The sequence below is a fragment of the Eumetopias jubatus genome, unplaced genomic scaffold, assembly GCF_037043125.1.
Source record: "Eumetopias jubatus isolate StellerSeaLion01/CBP00866 unplaced genomic scaffold, mEumJub1_p1.0 scaffold_6, whole genome shotgun sequence".
In the NCBI taxonomy this organism is placed as follows: domain Eukaryota; kingdom Metazoa; phylum Chordata; class Mammalia; order Carnivora; family Otariidae; genus Eumetopias; species Eumetopias jubatus.
In genome coordinates, this window is record NW_028274812.1 from 68855113 (window position 1) to 68876523 (window position 21411).

At 36.3% G+C, this 21411-nt stretch overlaps 1 protein-coding gene across 2 annotated transcripts in view; it reads left to right on the forward strand.

The window, feature by feature from the left end:
- Positions 1 to 21411, forward strand: part of MAP3K7 (mitogen-activated protein kinase kinase kinase 7) — a 67377-nt gene that overhangs the window by 7128 nt on the left and 38838 nt on the right. For both annotated transcript variants that reach the window (XM_028108052.2, XM_028108053.2), the window contains exons 2-8: positions 6495 to 6605; positions 9318 to 9383; positions 9878 to 9923; positions 11015 to 11153; positions 15744 to 15868; positions 18892 to 19020; positions 20780 to 20910. In XM_028108052.2, coding sequence (XP_027963853.1) covers positions 6495 to 6605; positions 9318 to 9383; positions 9878 to 9923; positions 11015 to 11153; positions 15744 to 15868; positions 18892 to 19020; positions 20780 to 20910 — 747 coding nt within the window. The remainder of the gene's footprint in view (positions 1 to 6494; positions 6606 to 9317; positions 9384 to 9877; positions 9924 to 11014; positions 11154 to 15743; positions 15869 to 18891; positions 19021 to 20779; positions 20911 to 21411) is intronic.

The following is a 21411-nucleotide window of genomic DNA, read 5'->3' on the forward strand; positions in this document are numbered from 1 at the left end:
TAACCCTGTCAAACATATCCCAGATCCGCCCATTTTTCTGCACTACCATCAGTCTTGTCCTCACAGCTACTCTCTCTTGCTTAAGCTGCGATAATAGCCTCCTATCTAGTCTCTCTATATATTCTAGCTTCTCTACAATCCATTTTTCATGTAAGAGCTAGAATGATTTTTTTAATAAAAATCATATCACATCTTTCCTTCTTAAACTCCTCCTTTTGCTTCCCATTGCACTTAGACTGAAATCCAAACTCCTTTTTGTGATGCAGAGAGCCATTCAGGATCCAGACTCTGCCTGTCTCTCCAGCCTTATCTTGCATCACTCTTCCCTTCTCCCACTATGCACTGCCCACACCAAACCCTCCAAGTATTTCTCTAGGTCATCGCTAAAATGTTACCTTTCTCAGTGCAGCTTTACAGGACTACCCTGTTTAAAATTGGCAGGGTGGGTAGTGCATACACGTGTGTACACACAAGATTTTTCTCCTTTTCTTCTTAGCACACTTGTTATTTACTAAAATATACGTGTTTTCTTGTATATATTGCTCCCTCTTTGTCTCTATCCACAAGAATATAAGCAGTAGGAACAAGGATTATGGTTTATTTTGTTCACTTCTGTATCTTGAGTGTCTAGGATACCACCTAGTCTATAGATGGAGTTCAAATATTGTTGAATAGGGAATGAGGGATTATTTCCACCCCTCCTTAGGGCCTTCGCATTACTTGTTTCTTCTTCTTTGATTGGTTCCTTGTATCATTCAGATATCAGGTTAGTAACCTCCTGAGATGGCCTTGCATACTGTCCATCTCAAAGTTTCCACTAGTCTCTTTGTCCTATCATCCTCACTTTTTGTTTTCTCCATGGCATTTTTTTGCAATCTGATATTTTTCTCATTCATCTTTTTGTCCATTGACTGTCTTCCCCCCTACCTCCCTTCATTAAAAGCACATTCCATGTAGATCAGGGCCTTTGTCTTATTTATTGCTGTATCTCTGGTATCCTAAATTGTAGCTGGATATAGTAGACATTCAAAAACTACTAGTGTAAGGAGTAAACAAATTAAGTTCATTATTCTCTTGGCATGAACCTCACCCTTACCCATTTTGAAAGGAGAACTTACCTATTTCTCTCTTGTTTACGGACTAGGCCTTCCCCCTTGGCTTTCATTGATTCTCCAAAACTGAGCTGAGCTCTGCATTTAGCTCCCTGTGTTTGAGTTATCTATCATCCCACAGCCTGTGATGATAGGTTCCAACAGTTTGCTCTACAATAGCCTCCTTCCAACAGTTCAGAAAATTCTTATTTTCAGTTGCCTCACTTTTCTCTTGGCAAGAGTTTTTTGTATCATTTCCTTGTTCTCTTGGGGCTGAGAGAACCTGAGTAGGGCCTCCCTTTGTCTGTCTCCCTTGCATTCTCAATCATCTGTAGCTTCCCTTGTTAGCTAAGCTGCATGAGGCTGCCCTCTCTTAGGGATCTCTTTGAGAAGTGGGAGGGTTAAGTTCTTTCTGCCCTCAAATCCCTAAACCTATCCTGAATCACTAAGCCTATCCCTGAAGAGGAGGGGGTGTTTCTTCAGCCACCATCATAGACTCAACTTTGGCTCACTTCAGCTGTTAAGTATTTAAAAAATTATTTTAACACTGTTGTTTTGTCTTGAATTATTTCTCTGTCTCACAAGGTCAGTTCTTTATTTTTTTTTCTTGTTACTCTTAATGTCTCTACATTTATGCCTTTTGAGAAAATGGGAGGTTTTTTTGGTACTGCATTCTGAATGACCAAATAGTATATTTCTTACATATATTTGGCCTTTTTCACAGTTCCTAGCTCACAGCTCCCAAAACCCTCAGAAGTTCCTAAGTGAAGAGAGATATAAAAATGTTTCTCTATCTCTCTCCCTTCTCTCTTTCTGTTATGTTAATGAGGCTACTTTTGAACCCTACCAAAGGATGGGGGCTGGTGCTAGGAGAACCTACTTTGTGATTAGAAGGTTGGAACTTTCAGTTCCATCCCCCTAACCTCCAAGGAGGGGAGAGGAGATTCAAGGAGAGAGACTGGAGGTCAGATCACTTGCCAGTGACCAAAGATTTAACCAATCATACCTGTCTAATGAAGCCTCTATAAAAATCCAAAAGAACAGTGTTTAGAGAACTTCCAGGTTGGTGAACACATAGAAGTGCTAGGAGAGTGGCTTGCCTGGAGAGCTCACGGAAGCTCTGCGCCCTTTCCGCATACCTTACCCTATGGTTCTCTTCATCTGGTGGTTCCTGAGTTATATCCTTTTATAATAAACTGGTAATCTAGTAAGTAAAATGTTTGAGTTTTATGAGCTGCTCTAGCAAATTAAGTGAACCCAAGGAGGGAGTCATTGGAACCTCCAATCTGTAACCATTGGTCAGAAGCACAAGTGATACCTGGGCTTGTGACTGGCATCTGAAGTTTGTGGGAGGAAGGGGCAGTCTTACAGAACTGAGCCCTTAACCTGCAGGATCTGATGCTATGTCCAGGTAGATAGTGTCAGAATTGAACTGAATTATAAGAAACCCAGCTGGTGTCTGAGCATTGCTTGGTGGTGTGGAGAAACTCCCCTTCATTCACTGGAATTGGCAATCAGAATCATTAGATACACAGAAATTTAATTCTTTAAGCATTGACTCTGTGCTTCTAATGTCACTCCTTTGAATTCATAGCAGTTATTTTTTTTATCATGCATTTCAATTTATGTATACAACCTTTAGGCATCTTATACTTTCTTTACTATCATTTTGTATCTGTTGTTTCACTATATATGTGAAGTATCTTATAGCCCTAACATGAGTGGTGGCTTCTTAAAGCCATGGGCTCTCATCTTACATGTATATGCCTGTTTTATATTTCAAAGTGTTCCCAAAAATTGCTTCCTGAAGCAAATGGAGGAAAGTTCATCATGTCCTCATTTGTCCACATGATTTCAGCCATTATCTCAGCACTAGATGGCACTTGTGGATCACAGCTAGTCATACAACACCTAACAGTTTTTGTGACAAGTGAATGATCCACAAATGTAATGTTTGGAATTCCTTCATGGACGCTCCTGAGAATAGGAAAATAAAACAGGAGGAGACCTACTAAGTACCAGTTGCTATGAGGCACCTTTAAATACATGGTTGAAGAATATTTTAAACTCATAATCATTATCTCATAGTAATATCAATAGATGTCTGGTCTCCATCCATACCTTCTTAGCCTAATGTTGCCATAAAGTTGAAATTTGTTTCAGGACCTGTTTGCTACTCATTATGGCTAATTGTAAGAGAAATGAGTAATATAGCTCCGTACACTGATTCATACCTAACTCTAAGCACTTATTCTTTTGTAGGATTTAAGAAAATGCATGGCTTTGGCTTTCTTATGAACCCTATAAATATCACGGAGGACACTGTAAGCATCTCCCTTTTACTGTTGAGAAAACAGAAGCACAGAGGTGTTAATCTCCCCAGCATTAATAGCTAATAGGTAGACAGAACCTATATTCAAACTCAAGTCTGTTGGGGTTTAGAGCCCAGATGTGCTCTTTCCCTTACTCTGATGGTGCCAGGTTTAGCCAGTACCCATTCATGTTAAAGTAACTGGATGACTAGTGGAAATGACTGATGTTGGTTTCTTTCTCTTACAAGAGATATAACTCAACACCCAAAAACAACCCAATTAAAAAATGGGCCAAAGACACGAACAGACCTTTCTCCAAAGAAGACATACAGATGGCCAAACAGACACATGAAAATATGATCAACATCACTCATCATCAGAGAAATGCAGTTCAAAACTATAATGAGATATCACCTCACATCTGTCAGAGTGGCTAAACTCAAAAACAACAAGAAAGAGCAAGTATTGGTGAGGATGTGGAGAAAAAGGAACGCTCATGCACTGTTGGTGGGAATGCAAACTCGTATAGCCACTGTGGAAAACAGTATAGAAGTTCTTTAAAAAGTTAAAAATAGAACTACCCTGTGATCCAGTAATTGCACTACTGCGTATTTACCCAAAAAATATGAAAACACTAATTCAAAGGGATACATGCCCCCCCCCCCCGGTTTATTGCAGCATTATTTACAATAGCCAAGATATGGAAGTAGCCTAAGTGTCCATCGACTGACAAATGGATAAAGGTGATGTGTGTGTACGTACACACACACACACACACACACACACACACACACACACACACACACACAGGAATATCATTCAGCCATAAAGAAGAATGAAATCTTGCCATTTGCAACAACCTGGATATAGCCAGAGAGTATTCTGCCAAGCTAATCAGTCAAAGACAAATACCCTATGGTTTCACTCATATGTGGAATTTAAGAAACAAAACAAATGAACCAAGGAAAAATAAAAAGACAAACCAAGAAACAGACCTTTTTTTTTTTTTAAGATTTTTATTTATTTGACAGAGAGCGAGAGGGAACACAAGCAGGGGGAGTGGGAGAGGGAGAAGAGGCTCGATCCCAGGACCCTGGGATCATGACCTGAGCCAAAGGCAGACGCTTAACGACTGAGCCACCTAGGTGCCCCAAGAAACAGACTCTTAACTGTAGAGAACAAACTGAAGGTTACCAGAGGGGATGGGTGAAATAGGTGACAGGGATTAAAGAGTACACTTACCATGATGAGCACTGAATAATGTGGAGGATTGTTGAGTCGCTATATTGTACACCTGAAACTAATATAACAGTGTATGTTAACTATTCTGGAATTAAAATTAAAAACTTAAAAAAATACTTAGAGATGACAAAATAAAATAGAGAAGAATGTGTTAATGCCTGAAAAGTGCATAGACTAGTACCTGGTACATGGTTAACCATTTGGGTAGTTTTATACATTATTTAACATGAGAAATGTCCATACTGCTTTGTGTAATGTATGAAACAGAATTTGAGCTATGGCTAGAGTAGCCATACATCCCAGTTTCAAGCTACTGTCCCAGTAGTTATTAGCACTTTCTTCTTACTCTAAAAAGAGTTCTGATGTAAATATAGCCAGCTTTGTTACAGAAGAGCTTTGTGCCCAGGGATTTGTTCTTGTAAGTTTGTCTAAAGTGAAAATTTCTCCAAGGAAAGATAACTGGTACTTTTCTGACATAGACTAGAGATATATGTGTGTATATTAGGATCCTTAACATTCTGGTGTTAAACTCTGTGGCATCAAACTGTTCTTTACTAATATAGCCTTGGGCAAGTTAGTTTACTTTAAAACTAGGTTACTTTATCTGTAAAAAAAGAATAGCATTAGTACCTGTCTCCTGTGGTTGTGTAAATGAGGTAATGTATGTAAAGCACTACATAGAAAGTACATCATAAATGAGAGATGTACAGAGAGGTAGGTATTTCACTTAAGGAAAAAACATTGACACAAAGTACTTAGATACATTAGAAGCTGAAAAATTGGAGTAGATGACACTTAACTAAGATCCTTTACAGTGATAAAAACCTAATGATTTTGTTTTACAAGGATCAAAAACTGTTCTTTTGTTGATTTTATTTTATGGCAAATTTCAAACATATGTGAAAGTAGAAAACATAGCGTGAGAGAGCAATGAACCCATGAGGTACCCATCACTTAGCTGTCAACAGTAATACAACATATGGCCAATCTTTACTTTAGAACTTGCAAAAATAACTTTAATGAGATATTTTACATATCATAAAATTCACTCACTTGACCTGTTTAGCCATTTGTACAAATTTGCCAAGTTATGCAACTATCACCATAAATCAGTTTTCAGACATTTTCATCCCCCTAATTAATATTCATCCTACCCATTTACAGTTAATCCCAATTTTCACTGTCAGTACCAAGCAACCACTGATCTACTTTCTGTTTCTATGGATTTGCCTTTTCATGTCAATGGAGTCATACAGTATGTGGTTTCTTATGTCTAGGTTCTTTCACTTAGCCTAGTGTGTTCATCCACATTGTAGCATGTATCAATTAGTAGTTCATTTCTTTCTCTTGATGAATGTATTCTGTTGTATAGGTGATACCATATTTTGTTTGCCTTCACAGTGGCCAGTCTTTTTATCATCTGTATTTTTATCCTTTCACCTCCATTTCATACCCCTACTGAATTATTCAAAAGCTGTTTTTAAATAGCTTAAAAACATTGATTGTATGTTCTTGCTTTTTATATTTATTTTCCCAAACATCATCTCTCTATCCTCTCCCTCATCTTGCCTGTTTTAATTTGTTTTCTTGCTCCAGGAGTCTTTGTTGTCTGTTGTTTGGTTTTACCTGACAGTGAAGAGCTGGCTAGACAATAAACTTTCAAAAAGATAGAGATAAGTTCATTTCATTATTTCCTCACTTTAATGAAACTTTGTACTTGCTCAGTGGCAAATCCAGATAGTGATGATTTCAATAAGTCTTTCAAGTCGGCTTCAGTGTTTATATGTTGGGCAGGATCTATTTATTTCTGATTCTCATGGGTATTTTTGTTTTTTGTTTTTTAACTCAGGTTGTTGGAAGAGGAGCCTTTGGAGTGGTTTGCAAAGCTAACTGGAGAGCAAAAGATGTTGCTATTAAACAAATAGAAAGTGAATCTGAGAGGAAAGCTTTTATTGTAGAGGTAAGTTGAAATATTTCTAATATATAATTCTTCACCTAAGATACTCTGTGAATTTAATATTATGAAAAAGTTGTTTCCCAGTTGTCATTTCTCTGTATACTTGAACCACAGCAATTTGGTTGAACCAAAGATAATGCTATAGAAACATTTTTCATTCACACTCTTAATTCTGATTAAAAATTGGGGGGGGGAGACTCTTAACTACATAAATGAATTCATCCCTGAATTAAAATACAGTCTCATCCGTGTAATTCAGATCTATTTCAAGGCATAGGATTTAAATTTTAAAATAGAAAGGAAATGGTATTCTCTCCCATTATCTAAAATTAAGAAGGGAAATTTTATGCATTCATTTTTGACAATATTTTTAGAAATTCAAATGAGATCACTTTACAGGGAAATAATTTCGAATTTAATTTTTTTCTCATTTAGCATGAAAATCTAGAACTCTGTTCTCTTACAGATTTGATGAAGGAGAATTCAATAATCATGAATTCAGTAATCAATAGTAATTGTATTGTCAGATTTATTCTTTATTAATTTTATACTATTTTGTATATTAGATCATGGCACTTCCTTAAATTTTGGGGTTTTTTTTCTCATTGGCCAATGGATAAGTGGTCTTTACCTTACAAACCTTTCTGAATTTATATCTGTGATTGTATTTAATTATAACTTGCAAATATACTTTATGATATTTTTAAATCCAAAATATGGAGAATGAAAACTTAGGATACGATAAAGTGGATTTTTGTAATTAATTAAATGAGTTGAGAAATGCTGATAATTTGGGGTCCCATGAAGAAAAGATCATCTCTGGTGATATGCTCCTAGAGTGGCCTCAGCCTTGCCTTATTCATGATTTTTGTTTATGGTTTAAATAAGGTCTAAAAGTGCATTGGCACTTTCACAAAACTAGCTAGAAGCATATGTGTTAAATGCTAAGAATTAGGAGTCAAAAAGATTATAATAGCTTTGATGAAAAAAATTTTATCGAGGTTATACGTACAGGTAATTCAGATTGTCAAATAGTTCTCCACATAGTCTTATTTTAAAAACTTTAATTCTCTAGATCTCCTCCCATCAAGTTTTCTGCTTCTCAGAGGCAACTACTTTGAGCTCATCCCTTAGTTGTGTTTGGTGTCCCCCAATCCAGAGACTCTTTGTTATATCAAAGAATCAATCTCTAATTGTTGGGATGATAAATAGGCAGTCACTAAACTGAAGTCAGGAAGGGAGAGAATCTGGTCTGCCTTTCAACTAATCTCTCTGTTCCTTTGTTGGCTTATTTGCCTAGGTACCTGGTACTACCACCACTCCCACCACTCCCAACCCTTTGGAGGTTTTATGAGCTTAATCTAATTTCTGCTCACTTTTTCTCATTTCTTTTAGGTGTGCTGTGTCAGTTATTGTTAGTCATTTGCTTTCCAACTTCCAAAAATGTGTGCTCTTTTCTCATTTCACATTCTCTTCATCCTTCTGAATTTGTGCCTTGAAAAAATGCCTTTAATATCTTGGTGGGATTTGGGGAAGGAGCAGAAATAAATGCTTACATAATCTACTATCCGAAGCTCAGTGCTAAACCTTTAGAAGATGAAATATAATAATTATATGTGTATAATAAATGAATATAATAAATAGTGATATTAATTGTTGTGTTAGGACTGAAAATACACAAATGTTGACTGTAGAGAAATACAACTTTCTAGTAGCAAATAATAAAAAGGTTTACCTTAGCATGTACGCCAGCAGTATAGTGTGGATAATAGAGAAAAAGAGGAAGAGAGGGGAGAGAGAAGAAAGAGTAAGGTGCAGTTTGGAGGGACACATTAATAGAAGTTTCAGGTGTAGAGCACGAGAAACAGTACAGCCAAACCCTCACTGACCTCAGTGTGATTCTTTGGATTGGGGAGGATTATTTGCATAGGTACCTGGTACTACCACAAGGAAGTAGGGAATACAGCTGGGAAAATACCCTAGTAATTACTGCAGCAGTTCATGTTGGAAGAATTACTAAGGCAGTGATCGTGGGAATGGACAGAAGGCAATTAATTCAAGAGATGGGAGAAGGACGTAGAGAAGACAATACACATATGCAGAAAGAGTGCAGATTTTAAGTCAGATGGACCAAAGTTCAAACCTACGGTAGCTGTAGGATATTGAGCTGCTCACTTAACCTTCTCTGAGCCTTATCTTAAAGGTCCGTTTTTCTTAAAGGTAGAAATGACAATACCGCTCTTGCAGAGTTGTGAGAATTAAACACAATCTATCAAGTGCCCACCAGGGCCTGGCACAGAGTTAGGTGGACTATGCAGCCATAGCTCGGAAGGTGATGACGGTGACATAGATTCTTCTGCCTTGGCTAACTAAGTTCAGTGCCATCTCTGGGATGGTGTCCTAATGTTTCTGGTTAAAGTTTATTTTTTCTTACTTGTCCTTATCGTGGCTTGTTCGTAACTCCTGTTACAGCACTTTGCATTTTGGCTTAATTATTTGTTTGCATGCCTATCTCCCAAGTAAATTGTGAGAGCTCTAGGGCAGGGAATCTTTGCCATTCTGGGCAGCCATTTATACCACAGTGCCTGCTACATAGTAAATAATGATTGTTGAATGATTAAACTGATGTTTTGTACACCCTGAAATTGTAAGGATGTAATGTAATCAGTTCCTCAAAAGTTAGCATCTTTTAAAAGAAACCTTAATTTGTTACAGCTTCGACAGTTATCCCGTGTGAACCATCCTAATATTGTAAAGCTATATGGAGCCTGCTTGAATCCAGTAAGTTTGTCACTTTTTCATTGTCACCTGTCTGTAAGCATTGACATAGTAAATGTTTCAGGTGTGTAGTTTATGAAACTATTTTGATCTGTTGTTATTTTTTTTAAAATTAGATTTTATATATTTGTTTCTGTTACTGTTAGCAGCACAGTATATTGGAGGAGTTATCTTGGGTGGTCTTATCCAATAACCTCATCTTATGAGGCTTATGATGTTCTGCGACAGCATCTACTCAGCCCTGGAGAATGTTCTCAGAGGACTTGCAATTATGTTTTTACATACACCCCCACTCTTAAGACAGTAGGCCCTTACAAGACAAGGCCTTAGGTCATAGATCCCCTTCTTTTTCCGTTAGTACCATTCACATAGTGGGGACCAAAAGAATAATTTTTAATGCATTTATAAAATTAAAGATTGAACTCAGTTATCTCTCAAGTCACCTAAGATGTTACAGCCCTGTGGTTAATTATTATACTGACACATGTTTCTTTTAGGTGTGTCTTGTGATGGAATATGCTGAAGGGGGTTCTTTATATAATGGTGAGTGTCATTAGACCTGTCTTTATCTAGCAGAGTAAAATCATTGAAAAGCTTTTAATACACACTGTTACTTAATGTTCTTCACAGTTTACCTTCAGAATCTCAAAAGGAGGTAATTTTAAAAAAATCTAAAATTAGAAATGAAAAGATGAGATGTTACAACATTAGTATGTGAAATTTAGAAGTCTATCAATCTTTTCAATTGATGGTATTTTTCATGATGTTAAAAGCAGTTAAGTAAAGTAAAATTTGCTTTTTAAATTTTAAAATCTCTTCATACTTTTAATGTTTTTCTTTTTGCCCTTTCTTAGCTTTGAGCCTCCTCATTTGAGAACTCTTTAGCCATACTTTCTTCCATTTCATTTTGCTTAATTTGCTGTCTTTACAAAAAATAAAATTGTGAAAACTCACTTCACAAAACATTTTAATTATAACAATGAAAGAAACTAGGTCATTTAGTTATTTTTATAGAACGGAACTAACTTTTTCACTCTTAAGAAACACCAGCCATATAGTAAGTATATTAATTGTTGCCTTTATATGAAATAAATGGTTGCATTTTATTTTTTAAATTAACATTTTACGTAAATTTTACTTATATTTACTGCTCATGTGTTCATCATTGTTAATGGGTATCTCTAATACTCCATTGTCTTACTTAGTTGAACTATTTCTAGTTTTTAGCTAATGTAGAAAGCATAGTTGTAAACATCTTGATACACATTGTTTTATTTCTTTTTGTACTACTTCTCTGTATCTTATAGTAGCATGCCATCACATTGCTTATAATTTATGTTATTGTGTGAAAGACTGTCAATGTGGAAAAATGTGGTAATTCATATTAATTTTGCTAGAGTGTATGTATAACATTTAATAGAAGTACTATTACATTTTAGGTACTTATGTGGTAGTTACCCATTTGAAATTATTAGATATTTCCATCTTTGTATTTAGAAAAGAATTAAAAGCAGGACTGATGGGAGCATGTGTAGAAAAATACCCAGTCATGTGTTCCAATACTGCTCGCATTCACCTTGTGTCTTTTGTTATATGCAATAAAGTTCTTTTTAGTTTGTGCCTTTCTTTTGCAGTGCTGCATGGTGCTGAACCATTGCCATATTACACTGCTGCCCATGCAATGAGTTGGTGTTTACAGTGTTCCCAAGGAGTGGCTTATCTTCACAGCATGCAACCCAAAGCTCTAATTCACAGGGACCTGAAACCACCAAAGTAAGTCCTAATAGTGTGGTGTCTATCTCTGTCTCTCCCACCCCCCAAACCCCCCGCCCACTTCCTAATTCAAGCTAATTGTTGGCACTTGACTCTCTTTTCTCTTCCCTTTTGGCTTGAGAGTGTTTATTTTTAACTCACTTTCATTATTTATTTATCTAAGCTTGCATTTTAAAATGTTGTCTTTAGTAGGATTTTAATTTTAATCAAATTTTTATTTTAATAACTCCTGCCGTAGGTTAGCATACTTCTATAATTGGTTAGCCTCGAAATCTTATTTTGTGCCTGCTGTATATATTGTTGCCCCCAGACAGTTCTATAAGAACAGAAACAAATTTGTCTTATTCCCCACTATATTCCTAATAGCTAGTACAATGTCCACATGTAGTAGACATTCTTTACAGAATGGTTAAAATTTACAGAGTGGTTATTATTTGCCATTTTAGAGGAAGGCAAAAGGATATTTCCGGCATCTGGGTAGAAATTGAAATATTCTGTATTTCTTCATATTAGACTTTGAAAGAACTTCAAAACTCCCTAAATAAGTACTTTAAAAGGCTGAAACTTTGGGGGTTTTTTGTTTGCATAAGTACTCAATTAAAGAAAACATACATGTGATATTGTCCCCTTTCCTCTCTGATTTTTTTTCTTCTTTATCCACTTGTGACAGAGTAAAAAAAAAAGTCCACATGCCATTCTCTCTCTCCGCACTCCCCCGCCACCACATCAGTCCTCATATAAGAGGTTTCCCCTAGGAAACCAGTCTCAAGTATTGCATTCTCTTGATACAGGTAGCTTTTTTTTTTTTAAGGTTTTATTTTTATTTATTCATGAGAGAGAGAGAGAGAAAGAGAGAGGCAGAGGGAGAAGCAGGCTCCCAAGGAGCAGGGAGCCCGATGCGGGACTCGATCCCAGGACTCTGGGATCATGACCTGAGCCGAAGGCAGACGCTTAACCATCTGAGCCACCCAGGCGCCCGATACAGGTAGCTTTAAAGTGTCCCTTCTGGGTACAACTTGTCACTCTCATGTCTAATCTGATACATTCTACATAGGTTTCAGCTCTTAGAATGACTGTTCTCACTAGTGTACCTTATTTCTCCTCTCAGGGACCTGGGGAAAAAGAGAAAACAGTTCAACCCAGAATGCAACACAAACAAATAAATAAATGAGAAAAATGATAGGTTAAGGATCACAGGGAAAGGAAAGACAGGACAGACAACAGAGAACTCCAGTAGAAGAAAATAGGATGGAGAGAGTTTATAATTCAAGAGGGATTGGCCAGGGATTTTCTGAACAAAGGTATGATTTCTAAACAGGATAAATGAAAAGAAGTCTACCCTATGACACACCTTAGAGGATTCAGAACAACAAAAACAAAAGGGAGATTTTTAAATCAGCTAATCAGAAAAGAGATTACCTACAAAGGATTGACAGACTGAAGTATAGTTTCCAGCACCATTAGTGGAAGCTAGAAAACTGGAATCATAACTTCACAGAGCTGAGAGAAAATAGTGTACCGACCCTAAATTAGTTTTTAAGGAGGAGGGTGTGAGTTAAAGATGCTTTGAAACAAGAGAATTCACTATAAATGGACCTTAACTGAAGGTATTTGGGGAAGAAAGAAAATGATTACATAAGACAAGTATAAGATTCAAGAAGGAATGGTGAAACAAAATAAGTAAACATACATTAAGATAAATGTTGGCTATATATAAGAGAAAGTGGTTGAAGGGAATTCAAAATAAAGAATTATTTCTACTTGTTTACAGAAAACAAGTAGAATTACTTCTTGTTTATACATGACTTTAAGCTTTTTAGGTAATGATATAGAAAGTGTTTTACACATTTATTTTTAAATGTTTAACTCTTTAATAAGCTAATAAAATTGTCTTTTACTTTCATAGTTCTTTTTACACTTTTAAAATGCCTTATACTGATTTCAGTTTTTATAGGAGTAATAAGTTACATTGGGATATAAAAACTAAGACTCTGAGTATCAGTTTCTTTAAAGGAATCATAATAGGAATATTGTTTTAACACCAGCTGCTGTAGCTAATACTGGGCTTATCACAGTAGAAATTTATTGCTCATGCATGTGAAATCCAAAACAGGTGTTCCTGTTTGGCAGATGATCTTCCATATTGTCATTCAGGGACCCAGTTAAGCTCCCTCCGTCTTGTACTTCTGCCATCCTCCAGGACTTTGGGAACTTACGTATTCAGCCAGCAGATAAAGAGAATGGAGATCACATACGAGAGGTTTTTTGAGCCAGGCCTAGAAGTGACCCTCCCGCTACCCACATATCAGTGGCCACAACTCAGTCTTAGGTATAATAACCTACAGGAGAGGTTGGGAAATGTCTTATATGCCCCAGAGGAAGAAGGGGATGGCTTTTATGAGCAACTGGCCAGTCCCAGTCACCCAGAGTATGTACTACTCTAACCACAGGTGAGAACCACACACTGCTCTTTTCCAGTTAAACATCCCAAAGGCTCTTGCAGTCACCATCCAGTTCATCCAGGATGAACATCTCAGGATGACATGCGGTCCTCCAACTGGTCTAGATGTGGCCTCCCATAGTTTGGAAACAAATGAATTAAAAGGACAAGTTATCTGTCACCTCTCTCCCAACCCAAACAATGCATAATAGCAGAAAGACAGGACAATCAGTAAAAGTTTCCACTGGGAACAGGGAAGCATGGAGGCATACAGCAGTTACTAGTCTATAGGGTCGAAGTCTTGGCATTGTCTGGTCCCTCTGCCCTGGATTTGTGAGAGGGGTCTTGATCAGATCTTCCTTTGGCCCTTGAAAAGGAACTCCCTTATCCATTGCTCATGACTCCAAGCTTCACCCTATTGTAGGTTCCTCTTTGTGCGTTCTTCATACCATGTCAGATGTGGGTATTGGCATATACTCTCTTCCGAAGCTGTATGGTTTTCACAGCTGCACCTTGCTTGTGTAGATCTGGGGTCCTGAGGATTGTTGTAAGACTCAAAATAATCAAAAGTCTTTTAATTAGAAATTTGTGGTTCCTTTGGCAATATTGATTTCCTCAAAAGTAGACTTGTGATCTCCCTGGTTCCAGTCAGTTTCATGTGCCTGTGACTTTTACCAGAATTCATTCTTAGACAAAATCTTGAACCTGGTTTATTTGATTTCTAGCCACATTGCCTTTTCTCAACTGAACAGAGGCACCGTGAAATCATCAAGTGTAGGTGGGAAGTTCTTTCTCTTAATTTGTTCTTTGCTGCAGTACTGAGTCTTAAGGGCCTTTGTCAGTCTTATTTCCTGCTATTTGGAGTTTAGAAGCAGTCAGTTTTTCCAGTCCTTCAAGGTCACAAATTATCATAGGAGACAGATTTTACCAGATGTTTTGCCATGTCATTACATGGATCTCTATCTTTCCAGCCTCCAATTTTAGCTTTCTTGTCGCCTACTGCTAAGCTAATATCAAATATATTAGATTTTTGTTATAGCAGCATCCACTTCTATACCAATTTCTTATATTGGTTAGAGTGGCACTGTTACAATAGGTAAGCTCTAAAATCTCATGGCTTTACAAAATACAAGTTTATTTTTTTTACTCATATGAAGTCCAAAATGAAATAGTTTCTCACATGGTGGCTCAGGATCCCAGGCTCCTTGTAGTTTCAAAATCCTCTGCATTCAGTGGCATATGAGGAAAGGAAAAGGAATACATGTATGTGGGAGATTTTTATGGCCAGGCTTGAAAGTGAAGTACATCACTTCTACCTACAACCCGTTGGATAGAATGGTCATATAGCCATCTAACTACTCAGAAGTCTGGAAAGGGTAATCTTTCATGCCCAGGAGGGAAAGGAAATGGGGTCAGTGAACAGCTAACCAGTCTGGCAACAGTAGGCTAAAGAATTATCTCTATTCACCATAAGGTTAATAAGAACAAAACAGGTTTGCAAACATTTGGACCATGATCCACAATAAGAAATACTTCACAGTCTATCATGTATACATATTAATGTGTATAAAACTGAAACAACATACATCAAACAGTATTTAATTTTACTAGTTGTGATGCATTTTGATATTTTCTCTTGTTTTTTTAAATGCTGTTATAGTCTGCTGAATGAGTTTTGTGACTTAAGTTTCCAGATCTCTGATCTAGATTTTTATGATTTAAATTTTATGACTAGGTTTCTGCCTGCAGCTTGAAAAACACTACAATAGGTAGATTGAGTTTAGGGGACAAGTGATTTACGAAGGTACTGATATCCATTTACTTCCATTTTAGGACACATAATGTTGACCTACTAGGACTTTTTTAAACCCTATGTTTTATTTTGGCCCAGGGAGATGTATGGTCAGGAAAGATTATGGATATAGAGATGGAGACATCAAAATGTGGATCTAGCAGTCTCCCTAAGAGAACTAGGTTAAGGTCATTTATTTTTTGCTAATATTCCTCTTAACCATTTAGCTATTTGGGTGACCAGGAAGCATTTGACAAGAGTTGAATGATGACATTTTGCTTAACCACAAATGTCTCTTCTTTTATTGTAGATATCAAGTATTGGTCTTACAACCTTTGTTTTTGTTTTTTGTAAATAGCTTGCTGCTGGTTGCAGGCGGGACAGTATTAAAAATCTGTGACTTTGGTACAGCCTGTGATATTCAGACTCATATGACCAATAACAAGGGGAGTGCTGCTTGGATGGCACCTGAAGTTTTTGAAGGTAAATGACAAAAGCATGTTGTGATTGATAATCTGCCTTCTTACTCCATGTACATCCAGTGTGTGTTTAAGGCTTTATCCTGTTTCAGTGGTTTTATTTCTGCATAGTACATATTAGAAAAAGGATATACAGTTGACCCTTGAACAATGCTGAGGTTAGTGGAGCTGGCCGGTACCATGCAGTTGGAAATCCACATGTAACTTCTGACTCCCCCAAACCTAACTACTAATAGACAGCTGTTGACCAGAAGCATTAGTGATAACATAAACAATCTTTTAACACATATATTATAGATGTATTACTGTATTCTTACAATAAAATAAACTGAAAAAAGAAAATGTTATTAAGAAAATAGTACGGGAACTACATTTATAGTATTGTACTGTATTTCTCAAAAAAAAAATCGGCATTTAAGTGGACCTCTGCATTTCAAATCAATAGTCACAGGTCAACTGTACTAAAGTCTAATAAGAAGGTAGTAAATAAATACAGCCCTAGATCTTAAATCTCATAGCAAGATTTGTATTGTCTAGCAGTGTCCTATACAAGTTCAAGTATATGTACAGTCAAGCCTCATTTTCATATTCCACCTATTACAGCTGTAAAACGTGCCTATTTTTAACCCTAAAATCAGTATTCATGGTGCTTTCATGGTTTTTTGCAGGCATGTACAGAGCAGGGGAGAATTTTGAGTCATCCAACACATGTTCCCAGCTGAGGAACAAGACAACACACTGCCTTCTTATTTCAGCTTTCATACTGTGTCATTTTAATGATCTACTTAGTGCCGTGTTTTTGTTTTTGTTTTTTTCATTTTTTATGTGCTTTTTGTTGGTGATTTCACTGTTTAAGATGGCCTCCAAGGGCAGCATTGAAGTGCTTTCTAGTATAATAAGTGCTTTCCTAAGTATAATAAGATTCTGATATATCTTAACAGAGAAAATACATGAGCTAGCTAATCTTTATTCAGGCATGAGTTATAGTGGTGTTCCATAAGTTCAATGTTAATGACCCTACAATATATATTAAATAAGGTGTCTTAAACAGAAACACATATAAAACAAGGTTATGTACTGATCAGTTGACACTAAGAGGTTCACAGGAACCTAACCCTGATTGCCCCTACGAGCTAATGACTCCGCATTCACTAGTCCAGTCTTCACAGAAACTTTATAGAACATAAATACCAAAAATAACGGTGCTTTGTGTTGGTTTCCTAGCAATTAAAAATTGACAGTGTAAATGAGCATGCCTTAGAAGGAATGCAAGTAATTTGGCAGAAATACAATACTAAGAAAGACAAGTAAAGGATAAGCTTATGTTTAATTTCTTTTACATCTCCATATCTCACTCAAGTGCTAAAAGAATGATCCACAAATTTCATAATAGGTTTCTATATGAAAACATCAAATTATCTTTTAAGTGAGAAAAGTTGAACTGAAGATGTGTGATTTGTATGTTAGGAAGTATGACGGTCCATAAAATTCAGATATGTTTAGTAATCAGATTCTGATTATGGCTTATTTCTTTTATTTTTGATGAATTTAAAGTTTTTTTGTTTCTTTGTTTTTAGCACCTGCTAGAAAGAAATTTGCCATGCAGTTGGTCACTTGAGTGGAGCTGTTTTGCCATTAAATTCAATTAAAAAGTGAATGAAACCAGCAACTGTTAAATTATACAAAATTAAATGCTTCCTATTTTTAAGTTCATATACAGAATACATTGGTTTAAAACTATTTTTTTTTTTTTAGATTTTATTTGACAGTGCGTGCATGCACGCACAAAGCAGGGGAAGTGGCAGGCAGAGGAAGAATCAGGCTCCCCATGGAGCAGGGAGCCTGATGTGGGACTCGATCCCAGAACCATGGGATGGTGACCTGAGCTGGTCAGACACTTAACCGACTGAGCCACCCAGGCACCCCTAAAACAATTCATTTAAAATGCTTCTCTGTGAGTTAAAATCACATAGTATTACTTAGTGTAAAGAGCAAAAAGATTTATTTTATACAAAAGAGGCCAGAAATAAAAGTTACTTTTAAAATTTAGAGTAAAAAAGTTCATACTATAAGACTATGCAGATTTCTTCATTTCTGAAAGATGTCAGCCCCTATAACCCAAATTCGATTGTAGTATCATTTTCATGCTTACAGTGCACTGCTTAGTGCCTCTGTGGTACACATGCTAAGTACCTGTGTGACTATCACTATAATCATTCATACAGTGGGTTTTTGGGGTTTTGGTTTTTTTTGGCTGTTTATTGTGCTGGTTCACCCAATTTAGTGATACTGTAAATTTTGCAGCATAATTTGTTTACTGTAAATTTGTTATCCATAATTTTCATTGCTTACAACTTTTAAGTTTGCAAATTAAGAATTTTTTTTTAAAGATCTTATTTATTTATTTGACAGAGAGAGACACAGCGAGAGAGGGAACACAAGCAGGGGGAGTGGGAGAGGGGAGAAGCAGGCCTCCCGCGGAGCAGGGAGCCTGATGCGGGGCTCAGTCCCAGGACCCTGAGATCATGACCTAAGCCGAAGGCAGACGCTTAATGACTGAGCCACCCAGGCTCTCCGCAAATTAAGAATTTTATCTTGCCAGATACTGAAAAGAAAGTCTTATCATTAAATTAGAAGTTTTTTCTGCTGTGATAGTAGAGTAGTTCTATCAAGAGAATGAATGGGGGAAGAAAATTTAAGATTAAAAAATCACAGAAAGGGAAGTACAAATGTTTCATATTCTGCCCCATGGAAAGTATAAGTCAGAATAAATAAAAGAGAAATCCTGTGCCTCTCGATGAAAAGGTAGAAAATGACTGACTTTCTAAAGTTAATCATTACTACTTAATTCATAAATAAATGTTTTGTTGCAGAGACTTAAGGTACTTTAGAAAGAGTAATTTCTCAGCTCTACATGCTGCATCCTCCTGTTCTTGTACACAGTGCACATTCTTAAAAATTTATGTAGGCATTTGTTCCTGTAAGTTGTGGAAAAGAATCTTAAAATTATACCACCTTTTTCTCTAGGTAGCAATTACAGTGAAAAATGTGATGTCTTCAGCTGGGGTATTATCCTTTGGGAAGTGATAACACGTCGGAAACCCTTTGATGAGATTGGTGGCCCAGCTTTCCGTATTATGTGGGCTGTTCATAACGGTTCGTTTAAAAAGACATTTTTCTTTAATATATTTTCTATATTTTCTGTCTGGACAGTTGTATCTACCTCAAAAAAGACCATTTATCCCTAACATTAAAATGTCCGGTTCTTTGTTACCAGAATACTCTGCTGTCTTCAATCTCCTACTCTCCCCCCTCGCCCCCAAAGTCAGGTAGGGCACGGCTGAGAGTGGTCCTGTCCTTTGCCCAAGGCTGAGGAGGTCTGCTGATACTGCTAATTAGGGAAAGGCCATCAGTAGACAGCCAGAGCCAACTACCTGGGTTGGCTTTCTCTAGGGGATAGAGAAACCTCAGATTGGACTCTGTGGACAAAATAAAATCTTTCTCAACGTTCTTAAGGTTAATTGAGGAGGTATAGCCTTTTCTCCTGAGGGAGCAGAGAATAATAATAAGAATTGTTAATTCAGCTATTCATAAAGGCAAAACACAGAGCGCTTCACATATGCTTTCTTTTTATCTTTTCATTCATCCTTATAAGGGGATTACTATTATTGCTTCATTTAACAATTTTACAGAAACCAAGACTTAGAGAGGGAAAGGAAGTTGTCCAAGGTCATCAGATTAGTAAGTGGTATTGCTGGGATTCCCATCCAGATCTTTCTGACTCCCAGTGTCCATATTTTTAAGTTATATTGACTTATGAACTCAGTGTCCTTTATCCCTCCTGCTTCTTTTAAACATGTAGTTGTGATGTTTCTAACCACTCAGGTTGTTAGAATACATGTTCTTCATTAATCAAGTTATTTCACATTTAATTTGGGAAAAATAAACTCATGGAGGAAAATTGCTTAACCCTCCTAATTTTTATATCATTCTCTATTATTTAATTTCTATCAGTTGGTTATAATCATTCTGATTATGGCATTTTAATACACTATTCCACAGATCATACAAATACCTACCTAACTAGGTCATTCATAGACTTGTCAAACAGTCCCATCATCTGAGTAATCCTAAGTGGTTTTTTTTTTTTTTTTTTGGTTTCCTGTACTGCCTTTCATTTTACCACCTTAATGTCATTGTAGAGAATGCTAGAACATTGACTAAGACAGTGTGTTTTGTTTTTCTGTCAGTTGTCAGTAAATAATTGACTGTTAGTGAAGTACAGAATAAAAGAACTAACTTGTAAGTTGGTAGAATTACAAAGATTTCATTATATTTGAGGTTTTCTTTAAGTTAGGGACCTCGCTATATTAGTCTTGTTAATTACACAAAAGTTGACAGTTTTCAGTTGGGGAAGTGATGGATTCACAGCAGCGAAAAAGGTCTGCCATTGACAAAAGAGTCATTTAGAGGTCAGTGAGTATAACATCATAGTTGATGACTTCTCCAAGGTGATTTTTCAAATACATTTGAAATTTTTACAGTGAATCTGAAAATCTAGTTCAAGTAAGATTATCTCAAACCACCATTTTATTTTACTTAATAAAGCACCCAATAAACCATTATAATTTGTTAAAAGAACAATGTTAGAACAAATGAGATACTATTTCTCAGTCTTATTTTTACTATAATGAATATAAAAATTTTAATTTGACTTTGCAAGAGGTGTACCTTCCCCTTTATGAAAATGTAATATAAACCTAATAGACAAAAAAAAGTACTTTTATTATTCCAAAATAAATCTTAAATTACAAGATCTATAAAATAAATACTGTATTGGAAATACATATAAAAAGCTTACACCATTCTTTGGGTAAATACATTCTTCCCCCCCCCCTCTAATTTTCAATTATAGGTACTCGACCACCACTGATCAAAAATTTACCTAAGCCCATTGAGAGCCTGATGACTCGTTGTTGGTCTAAAGATCCTTCTCAGCGCCCTTCAATGGAGGAAATTGTGAAAATAATGACTCACTTGATGCGGGTATAATCCTTCTTTTGAGGGGCTTTGGATTTAGGGGAATTTGATATATACTGAGTTTGAATGGGGTTTTAAAGTGAAAAGACATTATTGCTCTTTTTTGCTTTATACTTTTCTGTATTGTCCTAATTAGAATTGGCATTTATTACTCATAATCGGAGGAAACGTTACTTTGGGGGGGGAAATCTAAGTTTTTTATAATAGAAAGATAGCTAGACTAGGTTTCTGAACTTGCTTTTTCCTCCTGCCTAAGTTAGTGGACAGATGTGTTTTGGGGCCTGTTGCCTCATCAGTAATGTGAGAGAAGCTCAATTAGATGTCTTTATATAGGACTTAGGTATTTTCTGACTCTAATACTTGCCAAACTAAATTTTAAATTTTCTTGAGTACATATCTTCATCAAGCAATCATTTATGCAAGGCAATAGAATGGTTGTATTCCCAGACACGTTTATTTAATGATTTTTACCTTCTGTTGTTTAACTGCATATTTTTAGCTTTTTAT